At 54.7% G+C, this 24,699-nt stretch overlaps 1 protein-coding gene across 1 annotated transcript; it reads right to left on the bottom strand.

Annotated features, from left to right (window-relative positions):
* Positions 1 to 1,737: 1,737 nt before the first annotated feature.
* On the bottom strand, positions 1,738 to 15,512 carry Npepl1 (aminopeptidase like 1). Its single transcript, XM_090352571.1, has 12 exons — positions 15,321 to 15,512; positions 14,714 to 14,899; positions 14,128 to 14,298; positions 11,782 to 11,871; positions 11,346 to 11,427; positions 10,523 to 10,665; positions 5,974 to 6,051; positions 3,454 to 3,554; positions 3,180 to 3,303; positions 2,729 to 2,905; positions 2,348 to 2,458; positions 1,738 to 1,969 (listed from the first exon to the last, which is right to left on the bottom strand). Exons 1-12 carry the CDS (start codon positions 15,468 to 15,470, stop codon positions 1,814 to 1,816), a joined length of 1,569 nt encoding a protein of 522 aa, XP_090208697.1. The 5' UTR covers positions 15,471 to 15,512; the 3' UTR covers positions 1,738 to 1,813.
* Positions 15,513 to 24,699: the final 9,187 nt, after the last annotated feature.

Genomic DNA, 24,699 nt, shown 5'->3' with positions numbered 1-24,699 from the left:
ACCAGGCTTTTGAGCTGTTTCTAGTTTTGTTTTCCTGACTGCAGAATCCTCCCTGGACTGATGTCAAGAACTCACAGGACCCCAGCAGAAGCTGAATGAAGAAACAAACACACACACACACACACACACACACACACACACACACACACACACACACACGGTGGACATGGGTGAAGGCTGGTCATTCTCTTCAGTGGCCATGCTGGCCTCTGTCTTCTCACCCAACCCCCATGGGGCAGCCAAACCCAGCTGGACATGGGGGAAAGAGACCTAGACCATCAGAGCAAGAACAACTGGACTTTGGGGACCAACCTCGCAGCAGAAGGGCATGGAAGGGGCCCCTGGGGCCCAGGGCAGCCCCCCTGACTAAGCCAGCCACTGGGGACAGGAGCCACGAGCTGTAGGTCTATCTTGTGGGCACGTGTACGTGTGCATGGGGCTGGTACCTTTCCAAAGCTTTTAAATGCATTATCTTGTTGGAGGCTCATTTGAGTCAAGGACTCGAAGCAGACTGGAAAACAACTCATTTACTGAGTCCTGAATGGAGAAGAAGCTGAATGCAGCATGTATTTTTGCTGAATCTCAAACCAAAACAACCTTTTGTTAAAGAACAAACAAATAAACAAAAATGCGGAACACTAATTCCCCAGGGAGCACAGTCTGAACTGAGCCTCTGGGAAGAGAATTACAAAACATGTATTGGGTGGGTGGGGGCTGGGCCTGCCAGGATCACAGGGCAGGAGCGTGGGCTGGCATAGCCAAGCATCCTCGCTGGCGCTCCTGGGCAGCCCTGGAGCCCCCAACAGTCACTGCTCAGACACTGCTTGGAAGGGCTGGGGAGGGTGGCAAAGAAGGGCACCCTGGGGGCTGGGGGGAGCCAGGGTGGGACAGCTGTGCTGGGTAGGGTGCTTCCCTTCAGCAGAGCCTGGGGAGAGGTGCTTTTCTGGGGGGAGGGGTCCTTCCTCCACGGGGGACCTGGGGTGCAAATCCTTGAAGAATCCCTCCACCCACCTGGCCCTGGCAGCCCCCACCAGGAGCGACTCCACCCCAGTTCCAGTTTGCGGATGTGGGAAAGGAAGTGCTGCCCAGAGGCCCACTGCACCCTGAGGGGGTCCAGAGCCTCAGAGCTCAAGTGCCCCGTGCACTACGTACCTGGGCCAGCCCCCCGCGCTCCCAGAGACCAAGCCTTCTGCACACTCTCTCCCCCAGTCCTGGGCTGTGGAGGAAGGGCCTGGGGGTGCCGTTACTGCAGCTGAAGCCCTCAGGTCGCTGGGGCCAAGCCGGCCTTTGGCTCACCCCCTTGGCCGCCTGGCTGCCGGGCACTCAGGCCAGGCCTTGAGCCTGCATCTGGTCCCCAGCTGCTCCCTAGCCCTGAGGCTGCCTTTGTGCCCACACAAGGGAGACTCAGTTCCTCCTTTGGCCCCTGACCCCACATCCTGATCGCACACAGGCGCAGTCCCCTGGCAGGGGGAATGCGGGTATTGGCTGCCCAGAGACAGAGCCAGCCCGCCTCCAGTGGGCTCCGGGGCGGGGTCTGGAGCAAAGACCAGGGTGTAGTGTGGCCGTGTTTCACTCATCCTGAGAATGGAGGCGTTTCTCATGGTCCCTGCAGCCACTCACACGTGTCCAGCACACAGAGGCTTGGGACAGGGCAGGGAAGAGACCCCAGTGCCAGAGGCACAAAACCACCATCCGCATGGCCACCCATTAGTAAAGCACAGCACAGAACAGCACAGCTCAAGATGGAATCTTTAATGGTTTGAACGAGTCTGCGTAAGGTGAGGTAAGGAGCCCGACACCGGGCGAAGCTGCTTCACACAAGTCTGCGTCTCTTCGAGTCCCTCCCCAGGTCGCCCTCTGCGTCAGCCTCACAGCCCAGGGGGGACACCAGGTTCAGCAGGGGGTCCTCGGAGGCTCGGCCAAACAGTGCCAGAAGGAGGGCCACCCCGAAGCCAGTGGCTCGCTCGCCCTATGGACAGAGGGCAGAGGCCTGAGCTCGTGGGGCACCAGGGTGTGGAAGGACCCGGGTCCCAGGTCCCCGCTCTCCTATCACCGCCCTGCCTCCCTCTGGGCCAACAAGCAGAGCTGGCAGTGGGACATCTGGGGTCTCCCCAGGGTGGGAGGTCCTGCTGAGCACACAGCAGCCACTCTGTTTCCGGAGGTCAGGGGGTCCACAGCTGGCCGGAGGCTGGGCCAGACAGCAATCCACAACAGAGCACGTGTGTGCTGAGTGCAGCGGGCAGCTCGCAGGGACGAGGGCCCAGCCAGGCCCCGGGAGGGGAGGGGACGGGGTGGGGAGGGCTGGGGGGCGGCAGGGGCATGCGGCAAGGCAGAGGTCTGCACTCACGGCATGCACAGGGGCGGCGATGTCCACGTGGACCCAGACCCCGGGCCAGTCAAAGCCGATGTGGGAGGCGATGAAGAGGCCAGCGCAGGAGCTGGGGCTGTTGTCTCTGTCCTGAGGAGGCCAGGAGGCCAGGTGTGGGCACCCCTGCTCCCAGTCAGGTGCCCACCCTGTCCTTGTACCTCAGCCCCACCTCCCCGCGGTCTGCCCAGAGGCCTCTGGCAGGAGACCAGGCCCGCAGGGCTGTCACCGGGCAAGGGCGCCCCAACAGCGGGCCTGGGCGGCTAAGGAAGACAGCGCCGAGCAACCCTGCGTGGTCGTCAGCATCTCCTGTGCCACCTGTCCCGGCAGCGGGCTCCACACACCACCCCCTGCCCAGCCTACCGCCACCGAGTTCTTCATGTCAGCCACGGCCGAGGTGAACTCGCTGAAGTGCAGCTCGGGGCAGAAGACGAGCGGGTGCACCAGGTCCCCGCACTGCCGCCCGGCCTTCACGCAGGCCGCCTCCCACTCGGCCCTGTTGGTCAGTACTGCAGCATGGTACTTCCCCGTGGCAATGCTCTGGGTGGACGGCAGCAGCCGGGGGCCAGAGAGAATCACATGAGAGAGGGAGAGGCAGGGCCGCACAGGAATAGGGACGGCGAGTGAGCGTCAGCCTGGGGAGGATGAGCCAGTCCTGCTCCCAGAAGCCCCTTCGCCTCCTCCCATGGAAGCCGGGTTTGCTGATAACAGCTTTAAACCCCACCTGCCTCCCACCAGGCCAGGGAGACTCAGGCCCTTGGGGAGCAACCAAGGGAACGAACCCCCGCCCCACCCCCTCGAGCATGGCCCCCACCTGAGCCCCGGTAAGGGTGGCCATGTCCAGGATGATGTCGGCCCCCAGGTCCTTGCAGGCGTAGGACACGCCATCTGCCAGCACCAGCCTGCCCTCTGCATCCGTGTTATTGATTTCCACAGTCCTGGGCGGCGGAGACCCCAGTTCAGAGATGCAGCCCCAGGGCACTGGCAGCCCCTCCGCACCTCCCTCCCTCCAGGGGCCTGCGGGCAGGTGGCAGGCATGAGGCTGCCCGAGCCCTGAGGCTGGCCTGAGGGGAGACATGCAGCCTTACTTTCCTGAGTACAGCAGGTGGATGTCGTCAGGCCGTGTGGAGTGGGGACCCACGGAGTTCTCCGCCAAGCAGAACACAGCGTGGAGGTTGTCTTTGAAGCCCTGAGGAAGACATGGGTGGAGCTCTGATCATACAGGGCCAACCCTCTCTTTGGGAGGCCTGGCACCCACAGACAGCTGAAGAGGGACTGACAGAAGCCACCAGATGCAGACCGTGGAGCTCAGCCCCGGAGCTTTCCAGCCACCAGCCCAGGCAGTCCTAGTAGGTCCTGGCCAATAGAGTGGATGCATCCCAAGTGAGAAGCTGGAAGCTGTAAGGCCTGGGTGCTGCTTAAGCTGGGTGGGTTCTGGAAGTCACTGTGGGATCACTTCCTGTCTCCCCCTCCAATCCCCAACTCTATCATCATGGATTGCCCCTAGCTGCCCGAGTTATACTCTGCCATGAGCCAATGGTGGCTCTTACTACAGTTTGAGAGCCCTAAGCAAGCAATGAATAGGGCCTGTCAAGAGGTATCAGGCCTTTGTCAGATGATTGTCTCCCAGTCTCTTGGTTGTCTTTCTAGTATAATAACTATGTTCTTAGCTGTGTAGAAACGCTTTAGTGCCCAGCTCCAAGCTGTTTTTTTGTTTTGTTTTGTCTTATAGCTCTGTGTCAGAGCTTGAGGTCTGGGATTGTGATACCAACAGCATTACTTCTTGTGCCTAAAACTGCTTTGGCTGTTCGAGGTCTTTTGGGATTTCATATGACTTTTTGGATCGTTTTCTCTATTTCACTAAAGAGCTTCACTGGGATTTTGATGGGGGTTGCATTTAATTTTAGACCATTTCTGTCAGTATGGCCATTTTTTTTCAATATTAATTCTACCTATCCATGAACATGGAAGGTCTTTCCGTTTCCTGATGTCATCTTTGATTTCCTTCTTCAAATTTTTATAGCTTTTGAGATAAAGGGTTTTCACTTCTTTGGTTAGGTTTATTCCTAGATACTTTATACCCAATATAATATCCAGAATACATAAGTGGCTCAAGAAACTAGCCCTTCCCAAACCTACTAAACCAATCACTAAATGGGCAAAGGAGCAAAGCAGAAACTCCTCTGAAGAGGAGGTAGGAGTGGCAAAGAAACACGCGTTGAAATGTCCATCATCCCTCGCCATCAAGGGAATGCACATCCACACAGCTCCCATTCCATCTCACTACCCCCAGTCACAGCGACCAACACGGTGACAGTGAACAACAAAAAGTGTTGGTGGGGATGTGGGGAAAAAGGAACCCTACTCCACTGTTGGTGGGAATGTAAACTAGTAAAACCACTGGAAAGCAGTCTGGAGGATTCTCAGAAAACCAAACATAAAACAGGTGCCGGTGGCTCACACCCTCAGGAGACTGAGCTCTGAGGATCAAGGTTCAAAGCCAGCTGGGGCACAAAGGTCTGTGAGATTCTTATCTCCAATAAACCATCAGAAAACCGGAAATAGTACTGTGGGACAAAGTGGTAGAGCACCAGTCTTGAGCTGAAGGCCCCGAGTTCAAGCTCCACAACTGACAAAACAAAAAAATTAAACATAGACCTTCCCCACGACCCAGCCATACCGTTCCTGGTCACCTCCCCACAACATTACAAGGCAGGGTTCTATAAAGACCCTGCACATCCATGTTATTGCCACACTGTTCACCATAGCCACGTTGTGGAAACAGCCCAGATGCCCCATAGTAGATGAGTGGATCCAAAAAGTGGTACCTATATGCAATGGAATTTTACACAGCCATTAGAAAGAATAATGTCACTTGCAGAGAAATGGATAGACCTAGAGCAAACACTGGCTTACCTTACATGAGGTATGCCAAGCTCAGACAGACAAATGGCACATTTTCTCCCCTAGTTGGAATCTAGGTTTAAAATATACCAGGACATAATGATCCATACAGGTCTCCAGGCATTCACACACAGTGAGACCCAAAGAGGTCACTCTTAGGAGAGGAGCAGAAAGGCACAATGCCTCTGTGCATCTGACCACATACAGTACTTAAGGAAATGAATTCCAGTAAATGGAAATGAGTTTTGGGGTGTTTTGTTTTCCTTTTTTGCTGTTTCTGCTTTCATTTTTGTCCTGTTTGTCTGTCTGTCTTTGGGAGTATAAGGAGAGGCATAGAAATGGAGAGACAAAGGGTGAACAAACGTGAGCAGTGGTTCTCTCTGGACACCACGTTGAAAATGAACTATATAGTCTGTGGGTGGGTGTTGGAAGGGGAAAACTAAGAGTGGGGGGCTGCTGGTGACAACTGCCCGGAAGGCTATGTGCTCTTTACCTCACTCATGGAATTGTAACGCCTCTGTTTTTAATTCTCAATTAACAACAACAACTATTTTTTTTAGCAGAAGCCAGGGAGCTGTTAGGGAGCCAGGAAGGACCCTGTGTGCTGAGTGAGTGCAAGTCTAGTTGTGCAGACTCCAGGAGGAGCCAGGAGGGCCCATGGGGGAAGCCCATCAGGAGTGCTGCGGGCGCCAGGCCTCACTTACCTGCTTGATGGCAGCTCTAAAGGCCCCCAGAATGGCTGCCGCACCCCCGCAGTCACGCTTCATCCCTGGCATGGTTGTCTGCAGTGGCACAAAGACATCCAGACAGTGAGTCACACGAACATGGAGCTGGCCAATGGTGGCTCATCCGGCCCCAACCCACACAGCACACAGGACCCCCTGCTCCCCTGGGTTTGCTGGGCCCTCGTGGCTGGGCCACGTGAGTGCCCACAGAACTCACAAGATCACAACAGGTCGAGGGGGTGCTCTCTACAAGTAAGGCCTAGACATGGAGGTGGCCTTTGCATTCCAGCACAGCCATATGGCCAGGGGAACTCAGAACTGCCAGCCTCTGGTATGCACACAGGTCCTGCCCTGAACTCTCGTCACTGTGCTCGGAAGTGACTTCTGGGACCCCTCTGTCCCCCTGTGGAGGGGGAAGTGAGGCACAGGAAGAAGTGGGGCTCGCTGGCAGGGCCACCGTGTCTGCCGGAGCTGTGGGTCCAGGGCTACCGGCCTCTGGTGGTGGTGGATGGTCACAGGAACAAGTGGCCAGCCCTGCCCCCCTGCAGCCAGGTACTCGGTGCTATCAGCTTGCTTTTCAGACTCCTGTTTCCATGCACGTGTGGGCACGAGCCCCACTCCCTGTTGTACCCTGGCCTTTGAGGCTTCAAGCATCCACCACACACTCACTCATCCTGTCTCAGGCTCCCTCCTGACCATGTGAAGCCACTGCCCTGGCTGTGTGATGCCCTCACCAACTCCTGCCCATCTCTCTCAGTTCCCAGGCTCCCACTGGACGTAACAGCACATCCTGGTCACCCTTCATGCCATTGCCACAGAGAAATGAGCCGTCCCCCTTCCTGGCTCCTGCCCCTCCTCCAGGTCACGACCTGAGGATGGATATTCCTGATCTACTTTATAGGTTTCCGACTGCAATCGACAAGTTCATGCATTAAACTGACAGCGGGTCCTCAGACCTAAGGATTTCAGCTTGAAGTGTACAGTGATTTTTGAACCCTTATTGTATTACGTGAGCCTTGAATTTTAGTGGAAAGTATTTCTCGACACAAATTGAGCTGCTTTTATAATGAAGCCAAATGAAAAGGACTGAGTTAGCACTATTGAGAAGAAGCCATCTTTCTGACCTAACCGGCAAGAAGGCACAGGACTGTTGAAATGGAAAAAATGGACCAATCATTTCAAAATGGCCTGCAAAGAATATGTAGGTTTGTGTCCCGCCTTCCAAGCTCAGGTGGCCCAATAAGATTTCTCCAACCCCTGTACAGAGCTTCTATTTTCTTTTCTTTCTTTTTTCTTTTTTTTTTTTTGTGGGTCAAGGGGCTTGAACTCAGCCTGGGCGCTGTCCCTGAGCCCTTCAGCTCAAGGCTACCACCCTGCCCTTGAGCCAAGCCCCACTTCCCATTTTCTAGAGGTTAAATGGAGATGAGAAGCTCAGGTCCTTTTGTGCCCGGGCTGGCTTTGAACCTTGATCCTCAGATCTTAGCCTCCTGAGTAGCTAGGATGACAGGCGTGAGCCGCCGTGCAAAGTAGTGTTTCCATTTTTATAAAAGGCTTTCATGGTGACACTACGATGTCACCTGCCTTTCTCACTGGGTTGACCTTTGAACCCAGAGCATGGAAGCTGTGACTGGGGACACTGGGGAGAGTACCTTGACCGAGCCCATGGCCTCAAAGTGAGGAAGGTCACTGGGTTTTTCTCCTTGGAGAAGTAAAGCCACGCCAAGGCCACTCAGAGTCCCCACTGGCAGTCACCGCACAGGCTCTGTGAGCACGGCTGGGAGGGAGGAGCTCGGCCCAGCCCTGTGTGGCAGGGGACGGTGTCCACACCAAGGCACCCCACGCAAGCCACGCACACCTCTACATCTCCAGCTTCCCTGATGGCCAAAGTCAGAACTTGAGGACTTGAGGGCTCTTGTACCCACAACTCTTCTGATGAGCTTGTGGGGGTGGAGGGGATGGGGTGAGGGGAGAATCCGTTCCTGACTGCACGAAAGGAAATGCAGCAAAATTTGGAACTTCTGCATGACTCTGCAAATTTACACGCTCCACACAGCCCACAGGGTTATAAAAAACACCCAGCCCAGGTCCAAGCTGGATGCTCCCATACACCACAACCATCTTTTAAAAACACCACTTCTCGGGGCCGGGAATATGGCCTAGTGGTACAGTGCTTGCTTAGCATGCATAAAGACCCAGGTTCAATTCCTCGATACCACATACATAGAAAAAAACTGGAAGTGGTACTGAGGCTCAAGTAGTAGAGCTCTAGCCTTGAGAAAGTCCAAGGACAGTGCTCAGGCCCTGAGCCCAAGCCCAGGACTGGCAAAAAAAAAAAAAAAAAAGAAAAAGAAAAGAAAGAAAAAAGAAAAAAAACACCACTTGTCGAGTTTTGGTGCAACAGCAATGAATGTCCAGTTAACTGAAAAGCATTCCAACTTTAAAATGTGGGAGGCCCCAATTTTCTTGGCACACTTCAAATGACATCAAAACCGACAGATGTGGGGGCAGACGCAAGACCTCAGCTGTCTTCTATTAAGTATACACTGAGGAAACTGGCAAAAAAAAAAAAGCACAGTCATGTTTCTGACTTCTTTTCAGTTTGGAAAGTCTAGTTATTTTCCTAGACTCAAAGTTAGAGAACAGATTTGTATCATTCGTGAACAAATCATCACTATCTTTGATGCTTCTGAACGTTAACTGCCAGTTGAGTAAGCAGCAACAGATATAAAGAACAGTTCTTTGGGACTGGCACTTCCAAGAGTGTAGAGTGGGATTCTGGGAGGCAGAGCCGGAGACAGACCTGCCGGGACCTCCTCTCCACATGCCCTGGACACCCGAACTACAGCAGTGTTCCTAGGAACCTGGGAGCTTTGCTGGCCTTTTGAAAAGTGGCCACTTCCACATCACTGTGCTTGATGTGGCCACGCAGGTGAGGGCTCGCTGTGCTGCGTTCTATGCAGGTGTCTCTCTGTCAATGCCACTGCTGAAGCCCATGGGAAGAGCCTGTGGCTCACCCCAAATGGATGCCCGACAATTCTGAGCAGAGAGATACTTGAGCTGGCTATAAAAATTTTTAAAGACAAGACGGGTGGGGTGGTAACACGAACCATCTCGTTCACACATCTGCAGGCCTGTCTCACTCCAGGAGGAAGATGCAGGCTCAGGATATCTAGATGGCTCAAGAGTCCATCCCAATCAACGGCTCGGTACGAAGGTGCATGCCTTCACCCCCGTGACAAAGGGAAGCATGAAGGAAAAGGACTATAGCTTGGGCTCGTCCAGATATAAAGCGAGACCCTGTCTTGATAATAAGCAATGCAAAGGGGTAGGGGAGAGGTTCTGACACGTGTGAGGCCCTGGATTCAAAAGGAAGGAAGAAAGAAAGGAGAGAAGGAAGGAAGGAGAAGAGAGGGAGGGAGGAAGGGAGGGAGGGAAGAAAGGAACCCTTCACAGTTGAATTCTTAGGCCGCCTGTGGGGAGGGACAGACAGCAGCCCTGGCTCCTGTCTTGCAGGAACCCAGCTTTCGCAGTCCCATCTGAAGCTCTCCGCAGTTGCTCTATCATACAGACCAAGCTGAAGGCTTAACCTTGTTTTCTGTTTAAAAATAGAGTCATGATATTTGCAGCATTAATATATTGCTACTTTCTTTAGTATTGCTGGAACATTTATTTTCTTTTCGATTTCCCCTCCCCCCCAGAATGATAATATCTATGGAATTCAATAAAAGAATATTTGCTGTTGGTAGGGTTACTTTTAAACTTGCATTATTAATTTCACTTCCTGATTAGTCCTGAAGATAATTTTGTTGTTTAGCAGAGAATTTTTTAAAAAAATGATGACCCGCTCCTGTGATTCAAGTGCACTTGTGCTCTCAGAGTGCACACGTGCGCCTCGATCCACAGCCAGCCATGCTGGGACTTGAAGATGGGGAGGCAAAGGGCAGTGGTGGGAGGGGGGCTGAGAAGTGGCCAGATCTCCTGAGGTTACAGAAGACGGAAGTCCCACCTCTGAGGAGAATTCCACTCCTCCCCTTTATTCCAATGCCTCGTCCTCGTCCCTGGCACCTGGCGCAGCTCACTTCCCAGTCTGCTCCTTCCCCAGGCTTCCTGAGGTCATCCAGGACCAGGCATGGCAGCCACAGCCACTGGGCACAGGCGAGAGGGAAGGACTTGAGCCAGCAGCCGGGGTCAGGTGGGTCTCAGACCCTGTCCTCCAGGCGGGGGCCTCCGGAGGCCCAGGAATTCCCTCCCTCGGTCTCTGGAAGGTGGGGAGACATAGGCACCACCCAGGTTTTGAGCCCTGTCTCCCTGGGCTCTGCTCTCTGTGGTGCCCACCGTGTCTGCGCTTCTCTCTGGGTCCTATCCAGTCTTTTCGGTCCCTGGTTGGGGCTGGAAGTGCGGGCCGGGGCTTCCAGCCTGAACTGGGCGCCTTTTGGATTGAGAACAGGCCCGGCAGGCTGTCTCCCTCAACTGCCCGACTCAGAGCCCTCCACACCTCCTGCCCCGACCCCCCCAGGGCGCACCTCACCTTCCCTTTGAGGCTGAGACCCCCGGTGTCGTACACGATGCCCTTGCCCACCCAGGCAATGGTCTGCGTGGCTCCGGCAGGCGTGTGGCTGAGGACGGCCAGGGCCGGGGGCCGGAGCGCTGCTTTGCCCACCCCGAAGATTCCTGCGTGGACAGGGGGTGTGAGGCTCAGGTGCTGGAGGGCCGAGCTGCCCGGCCTGGGCGCCAGGCCCCTCAGGCCCCTGGCCATCATGGGGTGGGGGATGGGAACCAGGTCCAGCCTCTGACACTGGTAAAGTGCTGCTGGGCCAGAAAACCCCGAGGGAACAGAGGCAGCTGCGGAGTGAAAGGACGTCTGGACTCCCCAGGTTGCGGGGACCCAGTGCACACACACCCATCTCTAGCCAGCCCACTCGCTCTCTGCCTGTCGAGAAAAGCAGGGCCTGCTTGAGGACAAAGGCGAGGCCCCAAGATGCTCTCATCACTGAGCTGAGCAATGATAGCAACTGTGACAGAAAGAATGGCCTCCTAACAAACTCCTATTCATCCTGCAGCACCCACTGCAAATGTTACCTCCTCTGAGAAACCTTCCCCAGCCTAAGTGACCTATGTGAAGTGGGGTGGGCAGGGGGCAGGGTGAATTGGATCTGGTGGTTTCTAGAATGGCTGTCCTTTCCTCCCCAAGGGACAGGTTGTTTCCTAGAACCCAGAACCTGGGCTAACTACTCCAGATCCCAAAGGGGCATGAAGTCAGAGACCCTGCCCCGTGTCCCCCATCCCTTTGCCACCCAGGAGCCCTGCTCACCCCCCTGTGGCCTAGCCCTGCCGGCTCCAGCACCACTCACCTCCAAATCCTCTTGTCTTCAGTTCCTCATCCCGGATGACTGTGGGGGCAATTCCCAGCTCTTTTCCCACTTTGCTAATCTCCTGGACATGTTCGTGGAAAAAACAAGAACAGGAGACATATGGGGAAGGCCTGACTCAAGGCGAAGCCGGGCCCGGGGCCAGCGGTGAGCCAATGCCTGAATGGCAGGAGAGAATCCCGGCCTCCTGTGATTAAGCCCACGGGAGAGGCTCCTGGCTACAGTCTTGCTGCAGGCCTCTGTGAGGCCCAACCTCCCCGATTCCCCTTGCTGAGGCCGCCAGCCACTTGGAATGGGGGGGAAGGCTGAGCCTGAAGCAGCCCGGGAGTTCCAGAGCTTTGTGAGCGTGCGTTCGGCCCCAGGCTCCTCCGGCCTTTGCTCGGGGCGCAGTCCTCCCCTTGCACAACAGGCCACCCACCTCCAGAAAGTCGTCTGTGTTCATCTCGTTGCAGGGTGTGTCCACGATGCGAGCTGCAAGCCGCACACCCTCTGTGGCGCTGGTTAAGCACTAGAGAGACCAAAAGGCCATCAGCCGATCCCTGAGACTGGGCTGGGGGAAGAGGGAATCCCTTCCATACTCATTTCTCCAGGGACCCAAGGAGAGTAGAAGCCCTCAAGTTCCTAGCGAGACTTTGGGGCCACTCATGGTCTCAAGAGGGCCGGAGGGTCAGGTACCAATGGCTCACATATATAGTCCTAGCTATTCAGGAGGCCGAGATCTGAGGATCATGGTTCAAAGCCAGCCTAGGCACGAAAGTCCATGAGACTCTTATTTCCAATAAACTACTCAGAAAAAGCCGGAAGCGACACTGTGGCTCAGAGTAGAGCACCAGCCCTGGGCAGAGAGAGGCTCAAGGACAGTGCCCAGGCCCAGACTTCAAGCCCTAGGAATAGAAAACAAACAAAAAAGAGGGCAAGAGGGAGGCAGAAGCTCGCGGGTGCTCTGCACATCACCCCTGGGTGTTCCGGAGTGCTCCTCCTCCTGCCCCAGTGTCACCGGTCCCAGGAGGGCACTGGGCTCTGACCATCGGGGCGCCTCAGTCGGCAGCCTGCCTTGGGCCTGGCCGAGGAGGGACTCATAGGCCTGGCATCACCACAGGGAGCTCGGCGTGAGGCCAGAACCTAAGAACCTGGAGCTGCCCAGCTCCAGGCAGTGTCACCCGCAGTGCTAGGGAAGGTAGCTGGGAGAGGCCACCATGCCAGTGCCAGCCCCGCCCAAGGTCCCCACCCCCCCTTCTCTTCCCTCAGGCCTTCGCTGTCAGCTGACCCCAAGCTCTTGCCCCCTATCGGTCCCCACCACCCACCCAGGGCCTCCGAGTCCGCAGACAGCTAGCTGCGTCAGTGCCTTGGCACAGGTGGGCAGGAACGGATATTAAGAGGAAGCGGCGAGGGGCCCGAGGGGGCGCAGGGCAGCCTCACAGAGGCCGGCATGTCAGGAGGGCAGCCCCTCCACCCCCGCTGTCTGATGACTGTGAGAGCCACTGTCTGTCGCAGGTAATTAAACCCTGAGACCTGCGAGGTAGGGACCTGGAGCCTGACAGCTGGGATATGACATGTGCCACCTGTCAGTGGCTAGGCCCCCGGAGAGGCAGGCCGGACCCAGCAGAGCCCAGGAGCTTGATGCTTTGCAGTGAGAACAGGAGCACAGGCTTTCCTTTCCACACCGAGGGAAGGCCATGCACCCCTCTTATCCATGTTTACGTGAGAACCTACAATGTACAGGTCTCCGGCTAGATGCAGCGTCCAAGACACCCGAGGGACCGAGGCCTGCATGGGATGACCACAAGCCAATCCATTAAAGGGGTAGAACAGGAAGCCACAGGACTCAGAGTTCTAGGACCCTGGGTGGGGAGGGGGAAGATAAGAGAGAGCCAGTAAAGTCCATTGTGGCTAAGCAGAACTAGAAAGGCAGACAAGGGCTAGGAGTGGGCAGGAGGAGGGAGCAGAGACCGTGGACTGAGAGTGTGGCTCTGAGCTCTAGCCTGGGACCTGTGGGAGATGGGCCTGAAGCTCAGGAAGAACTCCCAAGGTTTCTACACCCACTCCGAGTGGGGAGAGGGAGGCCAGAGAGGATCCTGGGAAGATATGCACGGGGCTGCGGTGTGGGGCAGGGGCAGTAGGCTGGCCCGGGGCTGGCCTGTAGATGAGTGTCAGGGAGAGAAGGGAAGACCCGCGCTAGGCCAGAAGGCAGGCAGGCACACAGACCATCAGAAATGGCAGAAGGGAGTTTGGTGAGTGGGCGGGGAAAGGGAATTAACTAAGCAAAGCAATTAGACAATGTTGGTGACAAAGTTTGGCAATAAAGAGAAAAAGAGAGCTGATCCAAGATGGCACAGATGGAAGCGAATTCCCGCTTCCTAATTGGGTGAAGAACAGACCAAGCTGCTGAGCAGGGGCCAACCTGGGGCTGAAGGCGGAAGTGGGAGGGAAAGGGTGGATCCAGACTGGGTCCCTGGGAAGGGAATCAGGGTCAGGCCCAACGCGCTGCGAAGCTAGGACACATTTCTGGTCTAGATTGAAGTAGAAGTGCTTTGCAAAAGGGTGACATACAAAGCGGCCCTGGCTAGGTGCTCAATAAACACTAAAGAGAACAGTACTGGAAAGGCAAGGCCACCCTGTTGGAGGGGGGCCCACTGGCTTCTTGGGTGTTGGGGATTCCCAAACCCAAGACCCCTTGGGACTCCTAGAAACCTAAGAAGCCTCTCGCTAGGGCAGGGGGGGGAGGTCTCAAGGACACACATGGTCTGCCACTCTAGATACCCACTTGCAACGTGGACACTTCCACAGGCCCGTTGTCTTGACCCACTAAGAAGAACTCCACGGTGACTGTCCTCTTCTCCGTGCGGCGAGAAGCCCCTGAGCGGTGCGTGAACAGTGGGAAGGCCCGGGCCAGGGCACAGGCCGAGGCGAAGACGTCAGGCTGCTCGCAGACCATCTGCAGAGGGAGAAAGGCCAGGCAGGGCTGAGGCCACAGAAATGGAGGCCACAGAGGCTGCTGTCAGGCAGTGCCTGACAGCTGCATTTCAGCAAGGGATCAATACCACCAGGGAACAAACGCGGAGGTGCTGCTCGGGGCATCAGGGTGACCTGAAGCTACAGACAACAGCAGCGCTGTCCACTGCACGAGAGACAGACAGGCGAGCTGGCCCAGGGCCCAGCCTCCAGCCATGCGTCAGGAAATCTAAGCTGGAACCTCCGATTTGCCTCCTAGAACTTCTCTGGGGGTGAAGCGCTGCACAGCTGCCCTGCTGCACGGCTGCCCTGCTGCACGGCTGCCCTGCTGCAGGGCAGGGATTGCAGTCCACGGAGGGCTGGGTGCTCATGGCACCCCAGGCCCCCTCTGCACTCACCAGGATGCACCGATGGGTCCCAGGCGGCAGGCAGGTCCGCACCAGCCTGGTGATGAAGTGGGCAGCCGAGGGGCTGTTGTGCCGGCTCACCCTGGGCGGCAGGGCGGCCACGGTGGCACAGTTCAGGTAGAGGGGGCAGCTGTCGGTGGGGTTGGGGTTCAGGGTGGCCAGGGCGGCTTGCCAGAGCTGGATGGGAAGGAAGACAGGAGAGGGCGGCTTCAGACGGCCTGCAGCGTGGGGGTGCCCCTGCTCCCCCGGCTCGGCCCGGCTCGGGCCGCGTGTCTGGCTGGCGCCCTTCCACCGCGGCGGGGCAGGGCGCGCGGGCTGGCAAGCCCTCGGGGAACCCTCGGCTTCAAACACCGGAAGCGCCGGCCGGGGGCCTCGGCCGGTTCCCACGGAAGCGGGGTCGGGGGTCAGGGCCACGAGACGCGGCGGCGGCGCGGCCTCGGCCTGGGCCTCCCCGGCGCCGGGAGCCCGGCCGGGCGCAGGTGGCGCGGCCTGGGCGGGCGGGCGGTGCCCGGCCGAGACAATGGCCGGCCCCGGGTGCGCCCGGGCCTCCGGGCGGGACGAGGCGGGGCCTGCGCCCGGCCGGCCGGGCTGCGCTCACCTCCTCGGTGACCCGGGGCTGCAGCTTCCCGCGGACGTGGCTCCAGGGCACGCGGTGCAGGTGGTGCAGGCGCCCGAGCAGCAGCAGGGGCCGGCTCTGCGGGTCCGCGTCCCCCGCGCTCGCCTGGAACTGCAGCCCCACGTTCGCCATCTTCCCCGCGCACCCCCCGGCCCGGCCCGGCCGTCCCGCGCCCCGCCGCGGCCCGCCTCGGCGCCGCCCCGGCCCGGCCGCCCGCCCGCCCCGCCGCGCCTCCCCCGCCGCCCCGGCCGCGCGGGCTGCAGGGCCCGCCCGGGGCGCGAGGGGGCGCCGGCGGCGGCGGGGCGCGTGGCCCGCGGCGCCTTCCGGAGCGGCGCGGGGCGGGGCGGCCGGGCCCGCAGCCCAGGCCCCGCGAACCTCGCCGGACGCCGGGCGGGCTCCGTCCGCGGGGCCTCGCGATCCCATCGCGGCCTCCGCGTGGCTGCAGGGCCACGGCCGGCCCGGGCCCGGCCCTCGCTGGCTCCTGGACTTCCGCCGGCCACGCAGGGCCGGGTTGTCGGGCCGCTTGGCGGGGAGGGGCGCCCACGGGCGCCGGGGCATGGCGGATGACCCGGCCTCCGTGCAGATCCGCGCCGGGCCACGTGCCCTTGGCTCAAGGCCTCGCCTGCCACCTACCTCCACCTGGTGCCAGGGGCCGCGCCTCTTGCGGGGTCTTCGCGATCCATCTTAAAACAAAGCACAGCAAGGCCGACCCCACAGCCGGGCCTCCCACCCCCGCTCCCCACCCAGCGGCTGGGACCCGGTCCAGCCGCGCGCCCGCAGGCAAGGGGCAGCTCACTGCAGGCCGGCCGGGCCTCGCTGGGCCTCGCGCTCGGCCTCAGGGCCCAGCCCAGGGCTGTGCAGCGAGGACCAGGAATTCCTTAGAAACCCCCACCCCCCAAGACTCAACGCTAATTGGGTCTTATTTTTCTCAAAAGATCTGACAGCATCTGAATGTTTTCACACATTTGTAAAGGGTACCAAGAGCAGCTTGAAGATCTCTCACTCTTCTCTCTGTTGGCAAATACACTGCGGACGCGCGAGGGAGGGGCTGAGACAGCGGAGGGGCCACCCTCGGGCGCCAGGGTGGCACAGCCCTTCTCCAGGGCAGGGTAGGGCGGTCCCCAGCAAGCCGTGGGAGACTCTCGCAGAGCGAGCAGGCCTCTGGGGAGGGAAGCTGGGGTGGCGGTGAGCAGGGAAGTGGGGTTCACTCCGGGCGCGCGCGCGCGCACACACACACACACACACACACACACACACACACACACACACACGCAGCATTTCAGAAAGGGAAACCTGGCAGGCTCGGGAATGGGAAGTTGGAGAGAAACTACCAGTAGAGGTAACACGGGGGAAGTTTTTCCTTTGCAAGTCTCCAATATTTAAGAACCTCAACATTCCCAAAAGAGGATGAACAAGATGATTTATTGAACACCACACAAGAGAGCAAGAAGAAAATGGTGAATATTTGAAAGAAGCAAACAGTCCCGATTCTGGTTTTAAGCCACCCCTGACTCAAAGAAATCCAAACCAAACAGAACACCAAGGAATCATTCCACTTCAAATGCCTGCCAATCTCCTCAAGATACAGCTTGTGACAGATACGCATAGATTCCAAGAAAGCACTTTCCCCTTTCCTTGCAGACTTTACAGACTTTAACATAAATAAGACAGGCAGTACTTTGTTTAGATAAATTTTTATGAAGGTAGGAATCCCCAGCTTAGTATATATTTCACTGCCAATGAAACATTCACCTCTATTTTCTTCTTTTTCAAGTGAAAGTTTAAAATAAATGACCAGATCTTTAATGCAACCCAAGAAGCAACGTATGTTTTTGATGACTTGAGACCAAGTCCACACTCAAACTGGGTGTGCAGACTTCAAAGTTGAGGAAAAGACTTTGAAAGTCCTGGAAGAAGTCAGAATAAAGTTCCCAGGACTTATTAGGAAGCGTTTTGGAGACCATTCACACTCAGAGGCTCCTTTCTGCAATCCTGTCTGTGTAAGATGGTGCTACGTGTCTGAAATGTACCTTTATACTTTAAACTAAATACCAGAGTCTCTCAAGGCCTGCTTAGGCTCAGCCAGTTCCTTGATTTCAGCATACCTTATATGAGAAAGCAAGCTTTATGTTTCTCTGCTGTTCATTCATTCATTTGTTGAACATGAGTTCTGAATAGCGCTGGGCGCCATCAGGCTTTGGAAATTCAATAATAGGTGGAGTGCGTACTCCAGTGTATGTGGGGGGGAACCTAAAAATAAAATCCAGAAACCTGGTCATCAGAAGAAAGCTGAGTTAGTGAAGGGCCCATAGATTGGGATGAGATGTTTGACTTGGTTTGGGGAGTGGCGCGCTCGTGGGGACTGACCTCAGGCCTTTTACTAGAATAGTCCCCTCCCTACCAATTGAGCCTCAGTTCCAGGCTCAGCCCCCAGCCTGTTCTTTGCGATAGGCTCCTACTTTTGTCTTCCTTAGTCTGGTTTTGAACCACCATCCTCCCATTCTTTACTTCCAGAGTCCCTGGAATTACAGGTATGAGTCTTCATGCCCAGCATTTGAGTTTTGAGGGATGAGAGGAAGCAGCCAGGCAGTCTGAGCTCTGCCTAAGCAATTGACCACTGTGAGCTCCGAAGTGGCAAAGGACATGGTCCAGGTGGGCACCACTGGACACTCATGTGGCCAGACACCAGGGCACCTAGGACACATGGAGCCTAAGAGTCTGCACCCAACCTTGTGGGTGACTGGAAACATGGGGGGAGACTGAGGTGAGATAAAGGCTCAGAAGGGCCCAGAATCCACAGTGCAATGGGCACAGAGGGAGCAAGGCTCTCTCCTGATCACCTGCCTCCCTCACACTGTTCCACAAAGTCCCTGACCCATATAGCCCCCCTGGGCTGTGGGCAGGCATGTGAGCCTCCTTCGGCCCGTTCAGAGCTCCCACCCCTGGAAGTGCCTCTATTACATTTTGTAGCTGGTGGCACTGGACAGGTGACCTCGTACTGCACTGAATGTTCTCTGAAGGAAAAGAAACCCACAGCCTTGAAAAGCACATGGCTCCAGAAAGCTTCCCAAAGCAGCCATTCCCTTACAGAAAAGCTGAAAATGATGTCTTCAACTAGACTGCCACAAAGATTCAGAGAGAGATACTGTATCCATATATGTGAAGATACACACACACAATTTCTACACACACACATATGCGTGCTATGTCTAGTTTTCTCCTCCATCATTTTAGCTCAGTTGCATGTACGTGTCCCTAATTGCCTGTGTGCATCTCTTAGGAGCAATGACACGCCATGCACAGCCACAACCCAGGCACACCCAGCAAGCCCCAAGGCTCTCATTTCATACATTCAACAGTGCATGCTGTCCCAACATGTCCGTCATGCCTCTTTTCTCTCTAAATCCAGGCTCTAAGCAAGAATGGAGCACTGCGTGCCTGTCAGGCCCCCTTGAGTCCGGATAATCCCCGTTTTTGTCACCTATATCATTGCTGTGTCACACAGAAGCCCTCCCACTCTGGGTCTGCCAACTGTTTTCCCTGTGATCTTTATCTGGGTGAAATGGTTTTTGGGTACCGCAGGAGGTTCACGGTCTCTACCTGTCTCCCATCTCAGCCAAGGACAGCTATGGCTAGATCTCCTCGAGGCCAGAGTGCATTTCTAGCTTTAGAACTGAGAGAACGAACATGGCTTTCCCTCCATAGCCCCAATTCCGACATTAGGAATCAATTTTCCTGGTAGATGCAGTGGGGGCTCTGTTCTGCTGTGCTTCACTGCTCTCTCTCTCTCTCTCTCTCTCTCTCTCTCTCTCTCTCTCTCTCTCTCTCTCTCTCTCTCTCTCCCCCTCCCTCCTCAGAAGGAGCTGTGCAAATCAAATGTTTTTCTAACTTGCTATTTCTGACCCAGGGTCCCCGGCCCCCCAGCGGTGCCTGCCTTCTGCCTTCCCTCTTCCAGATGGGCAACTGAGTCCAGGGCTTACACTGTTAGGACATCACAGTTCCTAACCACCTTTCCCCCGTGTTGTTGGTGGCACTGACGGGTGGGGCCCGAGTCCAGCTCTGGTGTCTAGCTCTCCTATTCCTCTGCCTTACCGGCCCTTCCTTAGGCAAGAGGCGGAGCAGCTCTCGCCCAGAGTGATTTCAAGATGGCAGTGGCAGGGCATTAAACCAAGCCCAGGGCCATGTAGCTGCTGGGTGTCTTCAGCCGCCTGCCTCAGGGTGGAACCCCCAGCCCCATCCTGCTAGGCTCTTACTGTGTTGACAGCTTTTGAGGACTTGACTTCTTTGTGAAATAAAATGATTCCTTGGCTCACTTGTTCCTTCCTTGGCTCAAATCTAGTCAGCCATTTCTCCAGGAGCCTGGGCTATGTGTGTATGGGGGGAGGGGAGGGCTGGAAGGAAGGAGCTGCTGGGCTCTTCTACTCTGCCTGCTCTGCTCGGGTGTTACTGCTTCAGGGTAATGGGGATTGAACTCAGAGCTTCGCACTTGCTAGACAGGGGATCTACCCCTGAGCATGCTCCCGTGCTCCCAGCTATTTTCTTCTTCTTTCTTCTTTTTTTAATGCATAAAACATTTGTATAATTCCAATTAAAACTGTAAAAAGGAATGCTCCCCACGCCTTTCTCCTCATTCCAGTCCCTGGTGTCCTGTCTCTACTCATAGATCACTCCACTGTCTGGCAGCCATTTGTATCAGCTCCTAGCTTCTCTTTGCTGTCTCATTTTGAGAAAAAGGAGACGACACATATTCATGGGCCTTACACAAAAGCTATCTCTCACACACGTACATTCTTGGAGCTTGAAAAGGGCACGCAGTAATCTCATCTGCAAGCCTATGTTTTCACTCTGCTCTTAGCAGGGTGAGAGAGAATGTGTTAATAAAAATGTACCAGCAGAACCATTTATTAACAACAGACAGGTTCCTGTGGACAGGGGGTTTTAGGACTTCACGATAAGATGAGGACTGAACTGTCAGCATCCCTTGTGATTCCGACAGCCTGAATTACCCCCCAGGGAGGGCACAGTGCGAGGTGGCAATAACCCTCACGTCTCGGGATCTAAATCCCTATTTACTTCTCAACACCAGCACAATTGTTCTTGTAGCTGCACAAGTTTTCAAGGGCATATTGAAGCCCTGGAGCCTGGGGATTCTGGGGGTGGACCGCAGGAAGGAAAAGAGAAGTAATTAACAGACCAAATGTGAGTCCACATTCTTTTAAACCAACTCAACCTATAGACAAGGAGGTGGACAGAAAAACAAAATGAGTGGTGAATTTTGATTTTGATCAAGAGCTCTTTTCTTTAGGGAAGACGCCACTGGCAAAACTCTGCAAGCCAGTGTGCTTCTGTAGTGCATTGAAAATGACTCAGTCTTCAACCTGCGTCACATTCTCTCCATAAACACCCTGGGGTTGATTACACATCTGTCTGTGGTGTCTTGATGCAGACCTTTTCAAAAGAATCACAAATCTATTGCTGAGGATTCTGGCAGGTGAGCAGTGGAAGCAGGGGAAGGGGTGGGTCAACTAGCAGAAGTGATTTTTTTTTTGTCTCCCCCACCCCCACCTTCAGGGCAATGAGAAGGAAACAATATTTTTTTGTCCTTGCTGCATTTTTGTACCTCATTTAGGGCTGACCTGGATCACAGACAGGGACAAAGTAGCAAAATGGCCACTCACATCCGTAATCGCTTGGGAGGCTAAGAGCTGAGGAGAGTGGTTCAAAGCCAGCCTGGACAGAAAAATCCCCATGAAACGCCACACAAAAGCTGGAAGTGGCACTGTGGCTCAAGTGGTAGAGCGGTAGCTTTGAATACAAAGAGGCTCGGGGACAACACCCAGGCTCTGAGTTCAAGCCCCACAACCAACCAAAAGAAAAAAAAAGAAAATAGCAAAATGTATCTGCCTTACTTATAAGGAAGCTTCAGATACTAGACTGGAAATAAGACCAGTTCTCTGTTCTCAGTCATTTGTAAATAACATCCTGACTAGAGTGATGGGTTCTCACACACAAACACCATCACGAATTCAGTGGTACTTAAAACATGGTCGGTGAGAACCATAAAGACGTCATTTTCTTCCCACACCAGGGATGTTACACAAATACGAACCATGAAGTATTTTAAAGACAAGATCCGTTGGTTCCATTCTAAACATGGCGGCCCAGGAACACCAGTGGTGTGTGTTTCCTCTTACTAGAGGTGACACTGCATTTCATAATGATCTTGGGGTGATGGAAGAAGGGAAGGGTAGCCAGCTGCTGAGACCAGCGCTCGCTCGCTCTCTCCCTCTCCCCCTCTCTCTCTCGGGAGGAGGCCAACCATCTGGGGTGGAGGGGCTCCAGGGCCAGCGGCCAGGGGAGGACTCACCAAGTTAGGTTCTCTGCTTTTCTGGTATAGCTGAGTCCCCTTTGGGCTGGGGGCTGAGATGGCTTATGGTTATGTGGGCACAAAAATGTTGTTTCTGCAAGGCCTGATGCAAGGGCTGGAGTTCTGCGTAAATCGAATTATTAGCACAAACCAAAGGTACTGTCATTGTTTAACTCATCCGACCTTTTAAATGGATAACCAACCTTGAGGCTTAATTGGATTTAAAAAAAAATCAATTTCTAGCCATTGCATAGTGTTGAAATGTACTGCATTCTTGGGTGATTGTAAAATCAGTTTTGCTCAAGATGATGTTTTATTATTTACAACTTTAAAATGATATTATCCATCTCTGTAAGCATTTTATGTACACATCTACCTTTTATAAACAACCACAAACTTGTATGAACGCATACCCAGTCACGCCACAAAAGAATCATTATTTTATTCTGTTCAGCAGTGCTTTTCTTCACACCAATTACACACACACACATGCACGCACGCACACACACACGCGCGCGCACACGCACACACACACACACACACGCACATTGTGGAGCTAAGGATAATGATACACCACTGTCTGCAGCCCGGCCTCATCTTTGTAATAAGAAAAAAAATCCTTGAGGAAGCTTCTCAAATCACATCTTGACCATTAAATCTTTCTTGAAGAAGGTCATTTAATTTTATGGAAAGAAATGAACAATTAAAATGGCATATAAGCAGGGCGAGTGCTGGCCTAGAAATGGGAAAGCTGGTGATCCTCATTCTAACCTGCGTTAACTCACTGTGTGACCTTGAGAAGTATAGGCTACCAGTCTCAGTTTCCCCATCTAGAAGAGGGGGAGGCTCTGCTGGCATGGGGTGATCTCTGAACCCTGCCGCTGATGAGAATGGAAGTCTATTAGAGGCCCTGGGTCAGAAACAGCAAGCTAAAAAAGCACATTTGATTCCCGCAGCTCTTTCTCTGCGAGAGGGCAGCGAAGTACAGCAGACTCCATGCCTCCACAGCAACTCTGAGAGAAACCCTGACTACTAATGGCAGAATCTGGACGATTAGCTAGAAGCAATTATAAAATTATAGTTGACAAACAGAAAATGCTAAACCCAGTGGTCTATTTTAACCAAGCCTGATTTAAATGTGCATTGTGTTGAATGAAGCTTCATCTAAATGGTCCATTTCAGCCAGATTATAGAGAACTGTGTAATTATCCCAAGCATTCAGGACAGTCCAGAGTTAATTTGGACAATTGGACAAATGGTTATTTTCTTTTGCCTCAATTGACCAGATGATTGTGCAAAGTCGCTGCCATTTGGCTCTGTGGAATGCCCCTCTGTGATGGTGAGGAAACTCCAAGATCGGTATAATGGCATCCATCTGAAGGCGTGTGAAGCTGGGAACGGGAGGCTCATGGCTGGCGCCAACGCTGACTGTCAGAAGGACTTGTACTTGGTCCGCCCACTCAGGGACCCTCACCAGCTCTCCCTGATAGCTGTCAACTTGAAGGGTCTGTGTTCCCTCACTTTCAAAACAACAAAAACATCAGGCACAACGTTAGAGGTGGCATGTGGGTGGTCAAGAGATTTGCAGAAAACCAGGAGTTCCCAAGAGTCAACAAACACAGATAAACAACTCAAGACTCACACTTCTAGCAAATGTCCCCAACATCAGACCAATCAATCGGGTCTGCCTCCCAAAATCTTAGAATGGAACTTACCAAGACTAATGATCGAGTTAGGGTTTTAGTGTTGTCTATGCTCCCTACACCCAACTAGGGCTTGTCCCCTTCTATGAAAAGGTCAATCGCATGGCTTCACATGATTTGACTGGAGGAAGAGACCCAATGTTCAACAGGTAGATGGAGGGACAGGTTGTCCCAGTTGCTTCCACTCAAGCACAGAACTGGGGAGTTGTCTTGCTGTGACCACACAAGAAGAGACAGACAAGGATGCTTGTTCCAAACTTGGGTTTATGAAGGGTCTTCATCTAGCCGAGCAGATCCGTACCAGTGTGCCGTGCAGTGGAGGTGAATGCCCATGAGACATGAAAGGATGCCCCTCTAGCCAGCTCCACATCCCTGAGCAACAGGGCTGCATGGATTCTCTCTGCAGTTCTTATGGAATCCTTTCAACAGAGCCCCAAGACTACAGAGCCACACAAGGCCAGGCCTGGTAGAAGCTACCTGCAACCCGAGTGCACAGGAGGCCGAGCCTGGTGTGGACAGTGCAGCAAGACTGTCTCCAGCCCACAGAAGGAACCCGTGGCACACAGACTACCACACTCACTGCTCCCAGGACACAGGGGTTTGCCAATGTCATTGCCACCTGTCTGGATGTTCTTGAACTTTGTGCTGAGCACAAATTCCAGTGAAAGACGAAGAGGGCAGGTGGGAAAGACCATCCCCCCGCCCCTCGCTGGTTCTGATAGCCGCCACATGGCCAATGGCAGAATCTAGGGACTTCACACACACAGCCGTGCCCTCCTCCCCACAGACTCTGATGGGTAACTATAGAGGCACAGCCACACCAATGACCACCTCTCCCATCAGGTGGATGGGCCATGTGCTCACAGTACGGAAGGGCCTTCCTTGGCCTGGGTTGAGCTGACACTGTTTGGAGGGTGGGACTGAATCCATCAAAGGCCTGAGCCTAGGGCTGGGATGCTTCCCAGGATGAACACATGCCTGTGTCATCCTAAAGAAAGAGAATTACCTGTCTCTTAGGCACTCTCCCTATTTGGACGCTACACAGTGAAAAGATGGGTCCCTCGGTAGCACTACTCTAGAGGTCAACTTTCAGACATGGAGGCCAAGGCCTTAGGGACAAAGAAAGAACCCCTAAAGATCCACACCTGCCAGGCCCTCCCCCAGTACAAATGAATGAGAAGAAAAAAACGAACCCATCATTAAAATTAACACGAGGATCGCAGGATGTTCTGTTGTCTGTACGATCGCTTTATTGTACAAAAAGTTTCCAGTAACAGTAAATTAGTTTTTT

The sequence above is a fragment of the Megascapheus bottae genome, chromosome 18, assembly GCF_031878675.1.
Source record: "Megascapheus bottae isolate mThoBot1 chromosome 18, mThoBot2.hap1, whole genome shotgun sequence".
Taxonomy (NCBI): domain Eukaryota; kingdom Metazoa; phylum Chordata; class Mammalia; order Rodentia; family Geomyidae; genus Megascapheus; species Megascapheus bottae.
This window is presented reverse-complemented; position numbering and strand designations above follow the sequence as displayed.